The 18,183-nt window shown below is 39.0% G+C and overlaps 1 protein-coding gene across 1 annotated transcript in view; it reads left to right on the forward strand.

Annotated features, from left to right (window-relative positions):
* Positions 1–18,183, forward strand: part of LOC126240717 (zinc finger protein 239-like) — a 156,832-nt gene that overhangs the window by 17,491 nt on the left and 121,158 nt on the right. The window contains exons 3-4 of the mRNA XM_049947946.1: positions 6,507–6,569; positions 11,334–11,438. Coding sequence (XP_049803903.1) covers positions 11,436–11,438 — 3 coding nt within the window. The 5' untranslated portion in view covers positions 6,507–6,569; positions 11,334–11,435. The remainder of the gene's footprint in view (positions 1–6,506; positions 6,570–11,333; positions 11,439–18,183) is intronic.

Consider the following 18,183-nt stretch of genomic DNA (forward strand, 5'->3'; position numbering starts at 1 on the left):
TGCACAAATTTTAACTCTAAAAGATTTTTGTGCTGCAACACATGTTAAATATAGTTATCAACTTTTTAGGAAAGCTGATCCAGTTGCTGTAGAGACCTTTGTAAACCTTATCAAGGAACAAGAGTGGCAAGATGTTTACAGTGCTGATACATTAGACGATAAATATAATGCTTTCCTCAAAACTTTTCTCATGCTCTTTGAAAGTTGCTTTCCGTTAGAACGTTCAAAACAGGGTACTAGCACAAACAGGCAGCCTGGGTGGCTGACTAAAGGGATAAGAATATCTTGTAGAACAAAGTGGCAATTATATCAAAACGTTAGAAACAGTCACAATCTAAATGCAGCAGCCCACTACAAGCAGTATTGTAAGATGCTTAAAAAAGTTATTAGGAAGGCAAAAAGTATGTGGTATGCAGATAGAATAGCTAAGTCTCAGGATAAAATTAAAACCATATGGTCAGTCGTAAAGGAAGTGGCTGGTCTGCAGAGACAAGTCGAGGATATAGAATCAGTGCGTATTGGGAATGTCCGTGTTACTGATAAGTCGCATATATGTACAGTATTTAATAATCACTTTCTGAATATTGCAGGTGAACTAAATAGAAACCTAGTCCCAACAGGGAATCATATAGCGCTCTTAGAAAAAAGTGTCCCGAGACTGTTACCTGAAATGCTCCTCCATGATACTGACAAGAGGGAGATTGAGTTAATAATTAAATCACTAAAGACCAAGAACTCTCATGGATATGACGGGGTATCTAGCAGAATACTGAAGTATTGTTCTGTGTATGTTAGCCCAGCACTTAGCCACATCTGTAACTTTTCCTTTAGGAGTGGTCAGTTTCCTGACCGATTAAAGTACTCGGTAGTGAAGCCACTTTATAAAAAGGGAGACAGAGATAATGTTGACAATTATAGACCTATTTCTATGCCATCGGTGTTTGCTAAAGTTATCGAGAGGATTGTATATTCAAGGTTACTGGAGCATTTAAATTTACATAATTTGCTGTCAAATGTACAGTTTGGTTTTAGAAATGGCTTAACAACTGAAAATGCTGTATTCTCCTTTCTCTGTGAGGTTTTGGACTGATTAAATAAAAGGTTGCGAACGTTAGGTGTTTTCTTTGATTTAACGAAGGCTTTTGACTGTGTTGACCACAAAATATTACTGCAGAAGTTGGACCATTATGGAGTAAGGGGAGTAGCTTACAATTGGTTCGCCTCTTACTTTAAGAACAGAAAGCAGAAGGTAATTCTCCGCAATATTGAGAGTGGTAGTGATGTTCAGTCCCAATGGGGCACTCTTAAGTGGGACATTCCCCAAGGGTCAGTGCTTATTTATATAAATGATATGCCTTCTAGTATTACAGGTGATTCAAAAATATTTCTGTTTGCTGATGACACCAGCTTGGTAGTGAAGGATCTTTTGTGTAATATTGAAACATTATCAAATAATGTGGTTCATGGAATAAGTTCGTGGCTTGTGGAAAATAATTTGATGCTAAATCACAGTAAGACTCAGTTTTTACAGTTTCTAACTCACAATTCAACAAGAACTGATATTTTGATCAGACTGAATGGGCATATTATAAGCGAGACGGAACAGTTCAAGTTCCTAGGCGTTCGGATAGATAGTAAGCTGTTGTGGAAAGCCCATGTTCAGGATCTTGTTCAGAAACTAAATGCTGCTTTATTTACCATTAGAACAGTGGCTGAAATAAGTGACATTTCAACACGAAAAGTAGTCTACTTCGCATATTTTCATACACTTATGTCATATGGTATTATTTTTTGGGGTAATTCTTCTGATTCAAAAAGGGTATTTTTGGCTCAAAAACGGGCCGTTCGAGCTATGTGTGGTGTAAGTTCGAAAACCTCTTGTCGACACCTGTTCTATTGTCTGGGAATTTTGACATTGCCCTCACAGTATATATTTTCTTTAATGTCGTTTGTTGTTAGCAATATTAGCTTATTCCCAAGAGTTAGCAGCTTTCACTCAGTTCATACTATGCAGAAATCAAATCTGCATATGGAATGCACTTCCTTGATTCTTGTGCAGAAAGGAGTGCAGTATTCTGCTGCATCCATTTTCAATAAGCTACCACAAGAACTCAAAAATCTTAGCAGTAGCCCAAACACTTTTAAGTCTAAACTGAAGAGTTTCCTCATGGCTCACTCCTTCTATTCTGTCGAAGAGCTCCTGGAAGAGCTAAAAAATTAAGCAAATTTCAGTGTTACATTGTTGATTTTCTTTATTTAAACTTACGACTTGTCGCCCGAATATGTTTCTTATATTTCATTTTATCTGTTTCTACAATCGTGTTATAATTCCATGTATTGATTCATTCCATGACCATGGAGACTTCTCCTTAATGTGGTCCCACGGAACAATAAATGAATGAATAAATAAATAAATATCATTCTTGTGAAACCAACTAGCTCTTTATACTCATGAAGTAATAAGTGCTATCGAAAGGGGATGTCAAATTGCTTCCATATTTTTAGATTTTCAGAAGGCTTTTGACACCGTTCCTCACAAGCGTCTTCTAATCAAACTATGTGCCTACAGAGTATCGCCTCAGTTGTGCGACTGGATTTGTGATTTCTTGTCAGAAAGGTCACAGTTCGTAGTAATAGACGGAAAGTCATCGAGTAAAACAGAAGTAATATCCGGCGTTCCCCAAGGAAGTGTTACAGGCCCTCTATTGTTCCTGATCTATATTAATGACACAGGAGACAATCTGAGTAGCTGTCTTAGATTGTTTGCAGATGATGCTGTCATTTACCGTCTTGTAAAGTCATCAGATGATCAAAACGACTTGCAAAATGATTTAGATGAGATATCTGTATGGTGCAAAAAGTGACAATTGACCCTGAATAAAGAAAAGTGCGAAGTTATTCACATGAGTACTAAAAGAAATCAGCTAAATTTCGATTACTCGATAAGTCACACTAATCTGAGGGCTGTAAATTCAACTAAATACTTAGGGATTACAATTACAAATAACCTAAATTGGAACGATCACATAGATAATATTGTGGGTAGAGCAAACCAAAGACTGTGATTCATTGGCAGAACACTTAGGAGTACTGCTGTGCGGTGTGGAATCTGCATCAGGTGGGACTGACGGATGACATCAAAAAAGTACAAAGAAGGGCAGCTTGTTTCGTATTATCGCGAAATAGGGGAGATAGTGTCACAGACATGATACGTGAATTGGCGCGGCACAGAAATGATACGTGAATTGGAGTGGCAATCATTAAAACAAAGGCATTTTTCGTTGTGATGGGATCTTCTCATGAAATTTCAATCACCAGTTTTCTCCTCCGATTGCGAAAACATTCTGTTGGCACCCACCTACATAGGGAGAAATGATCATCACAATAAAATAAGAGAAATCAGGGCTCACATGGAAAAAATTAAGTGCTGGTTTTTCCCGTGTGCCGTTTGAGAGTGGAACGGTAGAGAGACAGCATGAAGGTGGTTCATTGAACCCTCTGCCAGGTACTTTATTGTGAATAGCAGAGTAATCACGCAGATGTAGAATATTGTGTTGCACAGTTTGTGAATTTTGAGATGGCAGAGTTAGACCAACAATGCGTCTGTATTAAATTTTCCATGAAACTCAAGAAAACCCGTACAGAGAACCAACAAATAATGCAGGAAGCCTACGGTGAGGAGTGCTTAAGCCATGCTTGTTATTATGGATGGTTCACATGGTTTAAAAATGGACAGATGGAAGTTAAAGGTAACCGTTGGATGCCCTTCAATGTCTACTGATGACGCTCATGTCAGGAATGTCAACAAAATTGTGCGTGCCATTTGAAGATTGATTGTTCAAGAAATTGCAGATGAATGTAACATTTCAGTTGGATCATGTCATGATCACACAAATGAGAACGAGATGTCCCTTAAGAGAATCATAACTGGTGATGAGACGTAGGTGTATGGTTCTGATATTGAGACCAAGGTTCAACCTTCACAATACCCAGGAAAGGTTCTCCAAGGAAAAAAAAGACTTGTCAGGTCAGGTCAAATGTCAAAGCCATGCTGATAGTTTTCTTTCACTTTGAAGGAGTAATTCATCATGACAAACTCAAGGAAAGGTACAAATACAAAACAGGCAGCCAACCAGCATTAACCAGCAGTGAGGAAAAAACTTGTTGAATGATTATTGTGTTCTGCGAAATGGGGGTTGCCTTTGAGAAATAATGATGTTAGGGACGGTGTACAGGCATATCTCAATTGAGCAGGGAGGACTGAAAAAAGATTTCATGGCAATCGACCTAGGCACAAGCGGGTAAAATCTTTTCTGAAAAGAGATAAAGAACTAACGGTTAGAGTAAGGGAAAATGTGAAGAGGGCAAAGGCAGCTGTTACCTGAGAAGCAGTGCTTGATTATTTTAAAAACCTTGAAGTGACCTTCAGTGGTGGCCTTCCCTCCAACATTATAAACTATGATGAGAGAAACTTTTTGTGACTATCCTGGACAAGTGAAAGTAATAGTGAAGCGAGGCACAAGACATCCTGAAAGGATAGTTCTAAGTCAACAGCTCAGTCCTCCCACCATACACAGTTTATAGGGCAAAACACATCTGTGATACTTGAACTGAAGGGGGCATAACTGGTGCAGGTTATAATAGGAATAAGAGTGGTTGGTTTGACCTAACAATGTTTGAAACATGGTTTGTTGAAGTTGTCTTGCCTTATGCCCAGCAATTAGAGGGATCTAAAGTGATAATAGGTGACAGTCTCTTGAGTCATCTGTCATATAATGTGATTAAACTGTGCCAGGAGCAGGACCTTAAATTTGTGCTTCTATCACCTAATTCTACTCATTTGTGTCAGCCACTTGATGTGACCTTTAAAACTTGCTTGGAGAAATGTGTTAGATGATTGGAAAAGGAAGACTAGAGGGAGGAGTGGTGCCAAAATCTGAATTTCCTAGGTCGTAAAAAAAAAAAAAAAAAAAAAAAAAAAAAAAAAAAAAAAAAAAAAAACTCCTCCATTGAAAATGTAGCTATCACGTCCAAATCAAATGTAATATCTGGGTTCATAAAAGCAGGAATTTTTGCTTTCTGTCCCGATAAAGTCATTTCACAAATTCCAGAAGGAACAGATAACAGTGCACATGGCACCAGTTCATCAGAAGTTTCTTGGGCAGCAGAATAATGCAGTTGAAATAGGTTTGCTCTAATGAAACAAAAGAAAAGCCATGCCATGTTTAGCATTAACTCCAGGAAAAGGAATTGTTATCAGCAACTTAAATGAAAATGTTAGTGACGGGGCTGAAAGCAGGGAGTCCCTATCTGGATCATCTAACGGTGATCTAAAACAGCACGAGTTAAATGAAAATGAAGAAATGGACAAGGAGAAGGATAAAGATAGGCATGAATTTAAAGAAAATGATTTCACCATAGTAAAATTTCCTACGGATAAAAGGTTCAGGTTTTTTTGTGGTAAAATTGAAAGCATCTCTAATGACACCTATGAAATGACATTTCTGGGAAAGAAAGTTCTTGATGCTACTGTTTGTCTTTCCAGAAATTGATGATGCAACTGAGGTAGGAAGAGCCCAAGTTATTAAAAATGTTGTTCTGAAACATAGAAAGCAAGGTAAATTTATTTTTGAAGGGATAGATGATTACGACAATGAGTAAATAGCTTCTGTATCGGGTTCTTCGGCTGACGTTCATCTAATGATTTTATAGACATTTGTCATCAAGTAGCCACAAAAGCCTTAACAATTTTGTAATGAGTAAATATTTTTCTGATTATGACATACAATAACTAAAAATTAATATTTCTTTGTCAAATTTTGTGAATGCAAGTGTTTTTACAGCAAAAATCTCAAGTTTAATGTGTTTGTAAAAATTTGTTTAGTCTAGAAAGTGTAAAATTTTGCTGCAGACTTAGCAGTACATTTTTTTAAAATCAAAATAATGATTTGATTCAATCCACTGGAAGTCTGATTTTGTCCCTACATACAAAATACAATGGTGATCGGATTCACCCCAACTGAGGAGGTGAAACCGATCAACAATTAACTTAAAATAATAACTGCAATTATAAGATAAAAATAGCCTAGTACATGAATATATCATTATCCAGGTTGTGAAATTAACATACAGAATTATTATTCCAATATCATAACAGTAAATGGCCAAAATTAAAAAAAAAATGCTGTTTTTGATTGGATTCACCTCATTTTGTGGTAATTTGTTGTAATTGGATGGGAGACGAACAGTTGAGCAGCTTACCTGTGTTAATGTTGCACTTTCTTTTTGTTGAGCCACATGCCATCTGTGAATCCCAACTTTCTCTGCAGAATTTGTTTGTCCTGCCTCCAGAAATTCAGCCTGCAGATGACATGCTGCTCTCCAAGATACAAAGTAAATCAGTTACTGAACATTTCTCGTATTGCAGAAATAATAAAGACTTTCTGTAAATTGGTTTCTTCTGGATTTCATATTGATTCTGTACCTATTCATTTTCTTTTATTCAGGTGGAAACTGATGCAGTCGACACTCCTGAATTTGAATTTGTATTCATTGAGGAAGAAATTCTGGTAAGTTCTAAATGTTATCTATCTTTACATCTATATGCAGTCTCTGTAAGCCACAGTACACAGCATGATGGAAGGCAGTTTATATGTCTAGTAACTACACTTCTCCCATTTCACTTATAAATAATGCACAAGAAAGTGATCGGTTCTGTATCAATCGTCATCTCTTGCCTCATTTGTAAGGTTCTTGTGTGCCATATACAATGGAACAACAAGAATTGTATTCCAGTGTGCCTTAATTACTAGTTTTCTGAATTGATGTTCTGGATAGAGTTGACGTCTCGTAGAATAAGATAGTGAAGTGGTTAAGGCACTGGACTATTATGTAGAAGGAGTGGGATTTAAATTTATAAGGCTGAATGCAGGATAGTTCCATTGAGGAGGACATGAATTACTTTCCCCATCCTTGTGCTGCGTGAGATTGTGCTAGATTTGAAATGAGCTTGTCGTCAGTGTGACATTAGACTCTAACCTTCAGTTCTTCCCTTGATCTCCTTTGTTAGATGTGATGAGATTCTGCACAGAACTTAAACTTTACGCTAACTTTGTACTGTGCATGGTGAAAGAACCTTTTACGGTGTTATGTATGAGCATTTCTTCCCACACCATTCACTGTTTGTTTATATGCCTCTTCATATGCTGCTACCAGTTTAATTTTATCCCAGGGGCTTCAGCAGAAACAAATGGAAGGCTGGACAGTATTTATACATTCCTTCACAATAACTCAATAGAGGACTTTCGTTAGCAGATTCCCTGAAATGTTTGATATCTTACCAGTTGATTACAGTCCCTCACAACACAGAGCAAATGTCTGTGCTCATTTGTGCTGTTTGGTGATCCTTGCTTGTTTACCCTGTTATGGGTCACACACAGTTAAACAGTATTATAATATATGCCAGCTAGCTGCAAATCTTTGCATGAGGTTTATTTTTCTAGTCACCCAGTTTGATGTTACTTCAGTTTTTAACTAACAACTTGTATGCATATTATGAAGAGGACCGACTGGTGCTCTCCATGTAGTGTACATGTTGAGTCACAGACAAGCACAACAGAAAGACTGTTTAACAAGAAAGTTTTCAGTCAAAAGGCTTTCTTCTGAAGTAGACAACACACACACACACACACACACACACACACACACACACACACACACACACATATTCATGTGAACACAACTCACACACACATGACCACTGTCTTCTGGCTGCCGATGCCAGGTGTCTACTTCAGAATAAGGCCTCTTGGCTGAAATCTTACTTGTTTAGCATTCTTTTTGCTGTGCCTGTCTACATCTCCACTATATGGTGAGTAGCAATCTATCCTTTTCATATTATTCTCATTATTGCATCCTGGATTTTCCATTATTTGAACATGTCCTCACAGATAGTCATGTCATTTGCAGCTAGTTAAAAACTGCACCTGTGACTATCAGACACAAAATAAATAAAATCATTTTTTAAACTTTTTTTGTTTTATTACGATATAACTCATACAATATTATGGAAAAATATGAAAAAAAAATTTGTGCAGTATTTCATTAGGTACAGGGTGGTTTCAAATAAAACCACTGCACACTAAACGCGGTGGCTTCAAATGAGACCACCACCATAAACTTCATGACTTTCCGTGATAGGGCACAAAACAGTTCCTTTCTGCTGATAAACACAAAGCAACTTGGCAAGAAGAACATGTCCATCTGCTTCTATGTGGATTACTTTTTGTGCTGCAGTGTACACGTCGCCTCGATGTGCCGTGTACTGGCAGATGTTTTGATACTGTTGTGTGTTTTCCCACTGGAACAATAGTTTACACTTTTTGGTACAAGGTTCAGATGATGCACTTGGACGACCAGGACTGTCTTTGAAAACACAGGATCCTACAAGGCCAGCTACAACACACCACCGAAATACCGGCATAACAATGCAAAGTGATGTAAAATGATACTAGCGTGTGTGGATTGTAGTAGAAAAGGTGACTGGTTGACTTGGGTTTACTGGGAGAATTCTAGGAAAGTGTGGTTCATCTGTAAAGGAGGCCGCATATAGGATGCTAGTGTGACCTATTCTTGAGTGCTGCTTGAGTGTTTGGGATCCTTACCAGGTCAGATTTAAGGAAGACATCAAAGCAGTTCAGAGGCAGGCTGCTAGATTTGTTACTGGTAGGTTCAAACAACACCCAAGAAGATGCTTCTGTAACTCAAGTGGGAGTCCTTGGAGGGGAGGCGACATTCTTTCTGAGGAACAGTATTGAAAAAATTTAGAGAGCCAGCATTTGAAGCTGGCTGCTGAAAATTCTCTTGCCTCCAATATACATTGTACACAATGACCACGAAGATAAGGTATGAGAAATTAAGGCTCATACGAAGGCATGGAGTTGGTCATTTTTTCTCCGTTCTATTTGTGAATGAAACAGACCAGGAAGTGAGTAGTAGTGGTATGGGGTACCCTCTGCTACGTGCCATAAGGTGCATTATGGAGTATTGATGTAGATGTAGACATAGATGTCATTTGGAGGTGCAATACTCTTGACAGCTGACATTTTTGGTTGTTCTTTATCCTTGTGAGTCTTATTCTCTGTTAGTTTTTCCAGTTCCTTTTAAACAGTCTGATGTAGAGAAATTTCTCTACACTGGGACAGGATGTGGGAAACCTCATTCGTGGAGTCTTAAGTCATCCTTTATAGACACATTCAAGCCTATAAGTTGTGAGTGAACTAAGCATTTGACAAATACACTGAAGAGCCAAAAACCTGGTACACCTGCCTAATATCATGTAGAGCCCCCACGAGCATGCGGAAGTGCCACAACATGACATGCCATGGACTTAACTAACCTCTGAAGTAGTGCTGGAGTTAATTGACACCATGAATCCTGCAGGGCTGCCCATAAATCCGTAAGAGTATGAGGGGGGCAGAGATCTCTTCTGAACAGCACGTTGAAAGGCATCCGAGATATGCTTAATAATGTTCATGTCTGGGGAGTTTGGTAGCCAGTGGAAGTGTTTAAACTCAGAAAAGTGTTCCTGGAGCCATTCTGTAGCAACTCCAGACGTGTGAGGTGTCGCATTGTCCTGCTGGAATTGTCCAAGCCCGTCAGAATGCACAAATGGAAATGAATGAATGCAGGTGATCAGACAGAACGCTTACATACATGTCACTTGTCAGAGTCGTGTCTAGACGTATCAGGGGTCACATATCACTCCTACTGCATGCACCCCACACCATTACAGAGCCTCCATCAGCGTGGGCAGTCCCCTGCTGACATGCAGGGTCCATAAATTCATGAGGTTGTCTCCATACCCGCACACTTCCATCAGCTCGATACAATTTGAAACGAGACTCTTCCGACCAGGCAACATGTTTCCAGTCATCATTAGTCCAATGTCGTAGTTGATGGGCCCAGGTGAGGTGTAAAGCTTTGTGTCATGTTGTCATCCAGGGTACACAAGTAGGCCTTCAGCTCCGAAAGCCCATATAGATGACATTTCGTTGAATTGTTTGCATGCTGACACTTCTTGATGGCCCAGCACTGAAATCTGCAGCAATTTGCAGAAGGGTTGCACTTCTGTCATGTTGAATGATTCTCTTCAGTCATCAGTCCCATTCTTCCTGGATCTGTTTCTGGGCCCAGTGATGTCAGAGATTTGATGTTGTACTGGATTCCTGATATTCATGGAACATTTGTGAAATGATCATACGAGAAAATCCCCACTTCATTGCTACTCCAGAGATGCCGTGTCCCATTGCTCATGCACTGTCTGTAACACCACATTCAGACTCAATTAAATCTTGATAACCTGCGATAGTAGCAGCAGTAACCGATCTAACAACTGCACCAGACACTTGTTGTTTTATGTGGGTGTTGCCAACCGCAGTGGTGTATTCTGCCTGTTTACATATCTCCGTATTTGAGTACGCATACCTATACCAGTTTCTTTGGCCCTTCAGTGTATTTGTGAAATATACTTTTGATTTTTGTGATATCATCCCTATGTAAATGATAAATTCTGTCACAACAGGTTTCTCTTTTTCCTCTACAGGCTGTCACCTGGGCTCCTTTGGCTTTAGGGTACACTATATCTGGCAGTTGTTATAACCAAACTGTTTGTCGGTGATGAAACTCCACTTCTAAACCGTCTTGTTCAGACATTCCGGAAGCCCTGTGCACTAATGAGCTTAGGACATCCTCTTGTTAAAAGGGGACGTGACAGCTGGAGACATGCAAGTATAAGTCTGTATGTGTTAGTTTCCAGTGAATACTGGGTCTTGGTGTTCCATTCTATCTTCTCTTGATGAGAATTTCCAGAAATGAAATTTGGTTTTCTTTCTTATACCTCTTTTGTAACTCTCATGTTTTGATGTAACAATTTCAGATGTAGGAATGTCATAGACTGTGTAGTCCATTTGGCTAAATTATTAATGTATCATCTGTATATTAGAAGAAACATGAGTTATTGTGGACTTAAGACTCCGTTGCTGCACCCATAAACATGTTGTTAGTGACAGTGGGCATTACACAAGCTCTAGTAGTTGATTTTAATACGTTTCAGCTGCATTGCTATCTGCTGGACTGACTGCCATATCCTAGAGTACAGTATATCTTTGAAATATGAACATACTGTACCACATTCATAGAAATGACTTCTTCTCCAAAGGCGTTTGTTAGATACATGTAAATCAAAGGAAATGGGATGATTACTTTTGCATGATTTTGCCTGACAGCTGTATCACTGTCACTCACTTTGATATTTTTTCTTTTAACTGTTTTAGGAATGTTCACCTTCAGAAGATCTTTAGGGAACTAATACATTGGATGTTGAGGGAAAGAAGGATGAAGAAGATGAGGAGGCAGCAGTGAGCAAATATGACGCAATGGTGAGTTGTGCTCTAAGTAGGTTGTGTACCACTGGCCGATTGACAAGAGCTGTGCATAATGAAGTGAAGTAAATATTTTTACGATTTTTTTTTTTTTTCGTGTTTGATATGGTTGTGAAGTCTCAGCAAAGAGTAGTTTAGAAGCAAGTGACTGTCACTAATGAAAAGATGGACTGCTCATTGCTGTTTGCTACCTCAGTAGACATATACAAAAGGCACTGCTGGCCATAAAATTGCAGCACCGGAAAGAATTACAAATCGCAAAAGCTTACTTATTGTGTGTGTAAAGGTACAGTGGGAGGAATACATGGTTTGTAGATGATTGGGGTGTACTGGGTACATAATTTAGCACACAGAGCTGCCACATGTGGCAGCAAGAATCACTCTAAATTGGCTGGTGATCAAGTCAAACTGAGCTTGATGACAGATATGGATTTGTCATTCATTGCTGCTTCATCTCTGTGCCAGAGTTTATCAGTTGTAGTGGGTGGTGATTGGTGGTGTCCCAGCCTTTCAGTAACGTGTGAACTGATGTTTTCAATGAATAAGAGATTAGAAGGATGTGCTGGCCAGGGCAGCAGTTGAACACTCTCCATATTGAGGTAGATCAGGACAGCACAGGCAATAAGCAATCCTGTGTTACCATGTTTTGAGTGTGTCACGTAGACCTCGAAGATAGGGCATGGCCACCACCTTAAATGTCAGAAATTTAATAGCTACTGTTCAGAAGACCAGCTACACAAGCCAGAGGTAATTACGTTGTGTAGCCAGTGGCACACCATACCATAACACCAGATGCTGAGCATGTACAAGGCTGATGAATAGGATTTGGCAGTGTTAGTTCTCCTCGGAGCCTCAGTATACTGATACATTCACTATGAAGCCATAAGCAGAACCAGATGGAAATGAAAAATCAATATGATGTTAATCGTGTGCACATAGTTGTCAGTGGGCACACCACTGTCATCAGTGCCTCGCTCCCTCCACTCTCTCTCTCTCTCTCTCTCTCTCTCTCTCTCTCTCTCTCCGCCCCCTCCCCCTCTCCCTCTCCCCTCTCCCCACGTCCCTCCCGCCCCACTGCTGTGTCAAGGGATGGCATAAAAATGGTCACCACGCAGAAGTACTTGGTGCACCAGACATCATCATATTATTTGTGTGGATGCCTTTCTCACTGCAAAAATGCCCATTTCCTGACTTAAGATATGTGACATGGCTGTATGAACCTGCATGAATGAGCAAACAATATATCTGTCACTCTCAGACACTAGTTGCATTGGGCCACTGAGATCCAGCATAGTATTTATTACCATCTTTCCAAACCCATCAGTTCCATGTTTTGCTTGACAGTCATGGGATCCTGACCAACACAAGCAACAATATTGTGGAATGTTAAACTGTAGTCTCTGTATGCCTCATTCATGTTTGTGTCTAATGCTGACACATGCTGATGCACACTCTCCTCTTTATATGAGGCATGACACACAACTTACCAGAAACAAATAAAGGTGAATTCTGTATGGAAACTAGCTGCATAACCGTTCCATGTGTACAGACTGAACGTACATTATATTTCTTCTACGTAATTTGTGAGGTTTTGCTGAAGTGCTAATCCAACCATGTAGTAAATTTCTTACCAATATGACATTTTTAATACCACTGTAATAGTGTTGCAATTCTAATGGCGAGCACTGTGTGTAATCGGACATTGATAAAAAATGCTTTAAATGAAAAAAGAATACAAGCAGTAGAGGTAGGATGACTCATCATCACAGCTGGGCAAAGCACCCCCCCCCTCCCCTCTCCCTGCCACCAGATACTGGAAAAGGGCTGTGGCATCCACAATAGCTAAGAGGATGACCCCACATATGCGACCAGGGATAATGTTTTTCAAGCCTTATTGTGTTTCTCTCTCAGGTGCTACACAACCTGGTGCCTCAATTCAGGGAAGCAGCCCTGCTTTCATCCCATGACACAACAAATGAATATTTTCCTCGTGCTACACCAAATTTTCGTCCTGCTGCACAGCCCACACAGAAGCATACCGACAATCCTTCTTTCCACGAACAATACAAGACTGGAATAGAAGGGAGAACCGATAGAGGTACTCAGGGTACCCTCCGCCACACACCGTCAGGTGGCTTGCGGAGTATGGATGTAGATGTAGATGTAGAGGTGTTTATGATCTTTGCTTCATTGAAAATTTTAAGCATTGTATTGCAACTTGTTGAGTCTGAATCTCTTTAAAGGAACATTTGTGAATAGCATCCATTATTGACCTCTGTAAAGTGCCAACCTTATGTTTTTGACAATGAAAGCAAGCTGGGAGCAGAAAGAGTCATGTAGGAACAGTGTGCGATTTGTGCTTTTACCAGTGCGGGGGATGTCTTAGGGGTTAGTATAATTATATATTGGACCTTGGCGTTACCCATGGTTATTTATAAATAGATGTTAATGCCGAAACTCACTATTCATGCGTATGCACTATCAGAAAAGCCATCCCTTGTTATATCTTTAAAAGTACATTATAGGTAATGCTTATTTACAAAATCATCTACATACAGGTATAAGAGGGCAATTCAAAAAGTAAAGGCACATTTGTGAAAATCTGTACTTATTCTGATGATAGAAAACTGAAACATGCGTTATTTTTCTACGTAACCTCCCTGGACTCCAATGCAGTTTTCCCGACGTTTTATGAGTGTCTTTTCTTTATTTCATCAGAAAATACGTTTTTCGGTTGCATCTGTAACCAATTTTGCACCGCAGCAATGACGTCTTCATCACTTTCAAATCTTCTTCCCTATAGTGCTTCCGTTAAGGGTCCAAACATGTGAAAAGTGCTTGGAGCCAGGTCTGGGCTGTATGGTGCATGTTCCAGCACCTCGAATCTCAACTCCTTTATTGCGACCGGCTGTCCATTTGGCAGAATGTGGGCGAGCGTTATCTTGCTGCACGATGACACCTATTCACAGTTTTCCACGACGTTTGGATCTGATTGCAGGTTTTAGTTTCGTACGCAATACATCACATCCACCATACAATACAGACCTGGCTCTAAAGCCTCATTTACGCTGGGGCGACGTCTTGCAACATTGTGGCATGCTACGGAAATGTGGCGTGCGTCGTCTTGTAGCATGCTACAACAGGCAACATCTTATGGCGTATGTTGCATGCAGCAGGTTAATTTATACCAAAGCAACAGAATTTGTGCCACATGTGTGTCGGTCTTGCAGTATAATGGATGATAAAGTGATAGCAGCAGCGGCCTACTTGGTACTTGCACATGCAGCTAACAATGGAAATGAAAACCAAAGGAAAAGAAAAGGCTGGTGGAAGAGAAGAGTATTACTTTATTACTGTATTACTATATCTTCGTCGTTTACCAGCCATGGCTGGACAGACTGCGTCACAAATACAATGTTTATCAACTAACATTTATACAACACCATAACTAAATTTATATTACAAATAAAAGAAAATATTTATTCAGTGCACAAAACCACATAGAACATAGAGAAAATGAAATATAACTAAACAGGAAAGTAAAACTTCATAGCAGTAAATGAAAATACCATAAAGCAAAATGTTTACAAAACCATGTAGATCACACACATAAAGTTAAAGTTTCATTTTGGCAAAACATGTACTTTAAGTAAAACACAAAATTAAATGCGCAGTCAACTGAGAACATAAAAAGAAGATTAGATTTAGGCAAAATTATATATAAAACACAACAATATTTATTATTTTGTCGATTCACTAGAACCACTGTTGAAAAACTCCTCCAAGGAATATAGTGGATGTTGTTTCAAGTCCTGAGCAATTTTTTTCCGAAATAATTCAGGTGGCAGGGATTTCACTTCTGGAGGCAGTTGATTGTACATTTTTAGGGCGACTGTTGGAAAGCTGTCTTGTGTACTTGATAGGCGACACCTTGGCACTTCAATGTTCCTCTTACAGCGAGTGTCATGATTATGTATTTCTTGTCTTATGCTAAAATTCCTTTGATTTTCTTTTATATAAATGAGGCAGAAAAACACATACTGGCTGAAAATAGTCATTATGCCTAGCCTGGTGAAAATAGGCTTACAGTGGTCCACTCTTTTGCTAGAGGATATGATCCCGATGACTTTTTTTTTGTAATAGCAACACATCTTTGCAGCCTGCAGAGTGTCCCCACAACAACAGTCCATAGCTAATGTGGCTGTGGAAGAGTGCATGGTAGACTATTGTGAGAAACTGGTCAGTTATAACCCTCTTCAGCTTCAGCTTCCTCAGGAGGTATATCAGACGAGAAAGTTTGGTGCATTTAAAGAAGGTGCACGAAATAGTATCCTAGGAACTAGAAGCAGGCGATGGCGTGTTATTTAGTAATTTTACGAGATTGTCGATTGAAGACTTTAATTACTTACTGCAGTTAACTACACTTCTTACTGTAAAGAAAGATAACAACTGCCAAGACAGTATTTCACTAAGAATTCGATGGGCCATCACATTACGATTTTTAGCCACTGGCGATTCATACAAGTCACTAATGTACTTCTTTAAAGTATCATATTCTGCTATTTCCCTCATAGTGCCACAAGTATATGAAGGTTTTTCATTGGTGTTGAAGAATTACATAAAGGTAAGCATGCAACATTCAATACTGATTTCATTTAAGCAATGTTTTATTGGCATTTTTAAGCAAATTAAAATGGATATTAAGGAACTGTTAAAAATACTTATTTCTAAAATTGAATTAATTCGAGCTCTTCTGTTTCTGTTTGAACAAATTCGTCGAATTATTATTGTCCACATATACAATTTCACAGCTAGGTTTTGCAACCAACGTTTCGATGCTTGGAGTTTGCTGTTCATATTCCCCCAAGGCCACTTTAAAAAGAACATTTGAAAATATGTGCTTGACGTATGTGGGAAGTACATGTTCAAGAGCTACAGCGCCGTCATCTTTTGATCCTGTGTTCTCTGTGTCATCAGTCTGAAAAAATAGGGAAAGTAATGAGTATGTTTTACCTTTCAGATTCCAAAGGATACTGAAGAATGGCAGAAGGTAGCAAGAAATTTCGAAGTGAAGTGGAATTTCCCTCACTGCATAGTAGCCATATATGGCAAACATGTGCAAATTATGTGTCCTCCGAATTATGGAAGTGAATACATCAACTACAAAAAAACATTCAGCATTGTCCTTATGGCAATTGTAGACGCAAATTACTGCTTTCAATATGTAAATGTTGGATGTCACAGGGACAGAAAGAGAGGGGAGGAGGAGATTGACTTAGAGGGGGAGAGAAATTTACCTTTGCGAAGGGGAGAGTGACGGAGGGGGTAGGAGGTGATAGAGAAGATAAGCAGATGGACAGACAGAAGGGCAGGAGAAGATGGGGAGTGGGAAAAGAAGGAGATGGACATAAGGGGAGGGTAGAGACATCCGAGCAATGCCGAGTTTATTTACCTCATTTACAAAATTAATAAATTCATATGTTGTTAATTAACAACTTTGTAAATGATTCATGTAATATATGATACTCAAACTATACTAAAATATGAGATGAATAACATGTAAAATTCAAATTTTTGTGTTGTTTTGTGCTTAATTTTAACACTCTGAAATTATAAGTGAATGTTAATTTGTTAAATCATCGTATTATGACAAAGCCACAGCAAAGTGTGGCCGGTTCAGCTAGTACTACGGTATATAATTGTCATTTGAACTTACAGAGTTTAGTTGAAGAGACGAGATGAATGAGACTGCTCCTGAAGATTCGAGGGTTTGCCTGTTGGTGTGTCAAGGGCGCTATAGTGCTGAGACTTGATCCACCTTGCTGCAATTTTTTCTGCATCGAAGCAATGCAGTGGAGGTCCATTTATTGGAATGAAAAGTAGATTTGAAAGTGTCGGAATTTGTAAGTGATTTCTCTGATCAGTCAGTGTTAAATTCGTGGCACTAAATCCGCGTTCACATTCAGCCGTAGATATAGGTATAACTTCAACTGCTTTCACATGTTCCTTCACAGAATTGGGAATGTGTTGAGGATTTTCTTTATAGATTCGAAAATCTTTAACTAGTGATGCACACGTGCTTTCACGTAATTTAAAATCCAACCTATTACACAAGCGAGAAATTGACATGTCTCCATAAAACATCTGAGGGCCATGTATCTGAATTTAATACGGCTACACCCGAAAATAAATCCAGGTCCTCAAAGCGTTTTTTTATATTATCTACCAAAGACTGAAAAAATTTCTTCCAAAATGTCTGAAATCTGTTATATTCATCACAAGATGGTTGTTTAATTAATACCGCTTTGAATGCGCGCTTTTCCTCCAACTCTTGTACTATCATCCTAATTCGTGGGGAGTCATTTGTTTTCAGTGTTTAAAGAGTTCTTATAGCCACATCAGTTTCCAGATTGCTTTAAGGACTGAAGAATTTCTGTTCTGCATAAAGAATGATAATACTTGCAGAACTTCTGGGGCCTCATAAAGCATAACTAATTCCATTACAAGCAACCACTTTGTGAGATGTTTATGAAACCTTCAAATTTAGATCTCTCCTGAGTTGATCGGGAACCGTCATGTCTCAGTTTTTCAAAAAGATGGACAAGAGAACTGTGACTTTCAAGAAGAGCTCGAACAGCATTAAATGAGGAAGCAACCCAATGTACGCGAAAAATACGGCCTAGTTTTAATAGCTGCGAGAATAATTCTTGTGAAACACTTTGTAGTAGTCTCTGATTTTTAG

The sequence above is a fragment of the Schistocerca nitens genome, chromosome 1, assembly GCF_023898315.1.
Source record: "Schistocerca nitens isolate TAMUIC-IGC-003100 chromosome 1, iqSchNite1.1, whole genome shotgun sequence".
Taxonomy (NCBI): Eukaryota; Metazoa; Arthropoda; class Insecta; order Orthoptera; family Acrididae; genus Schistocerca; species Schistocerca nitens.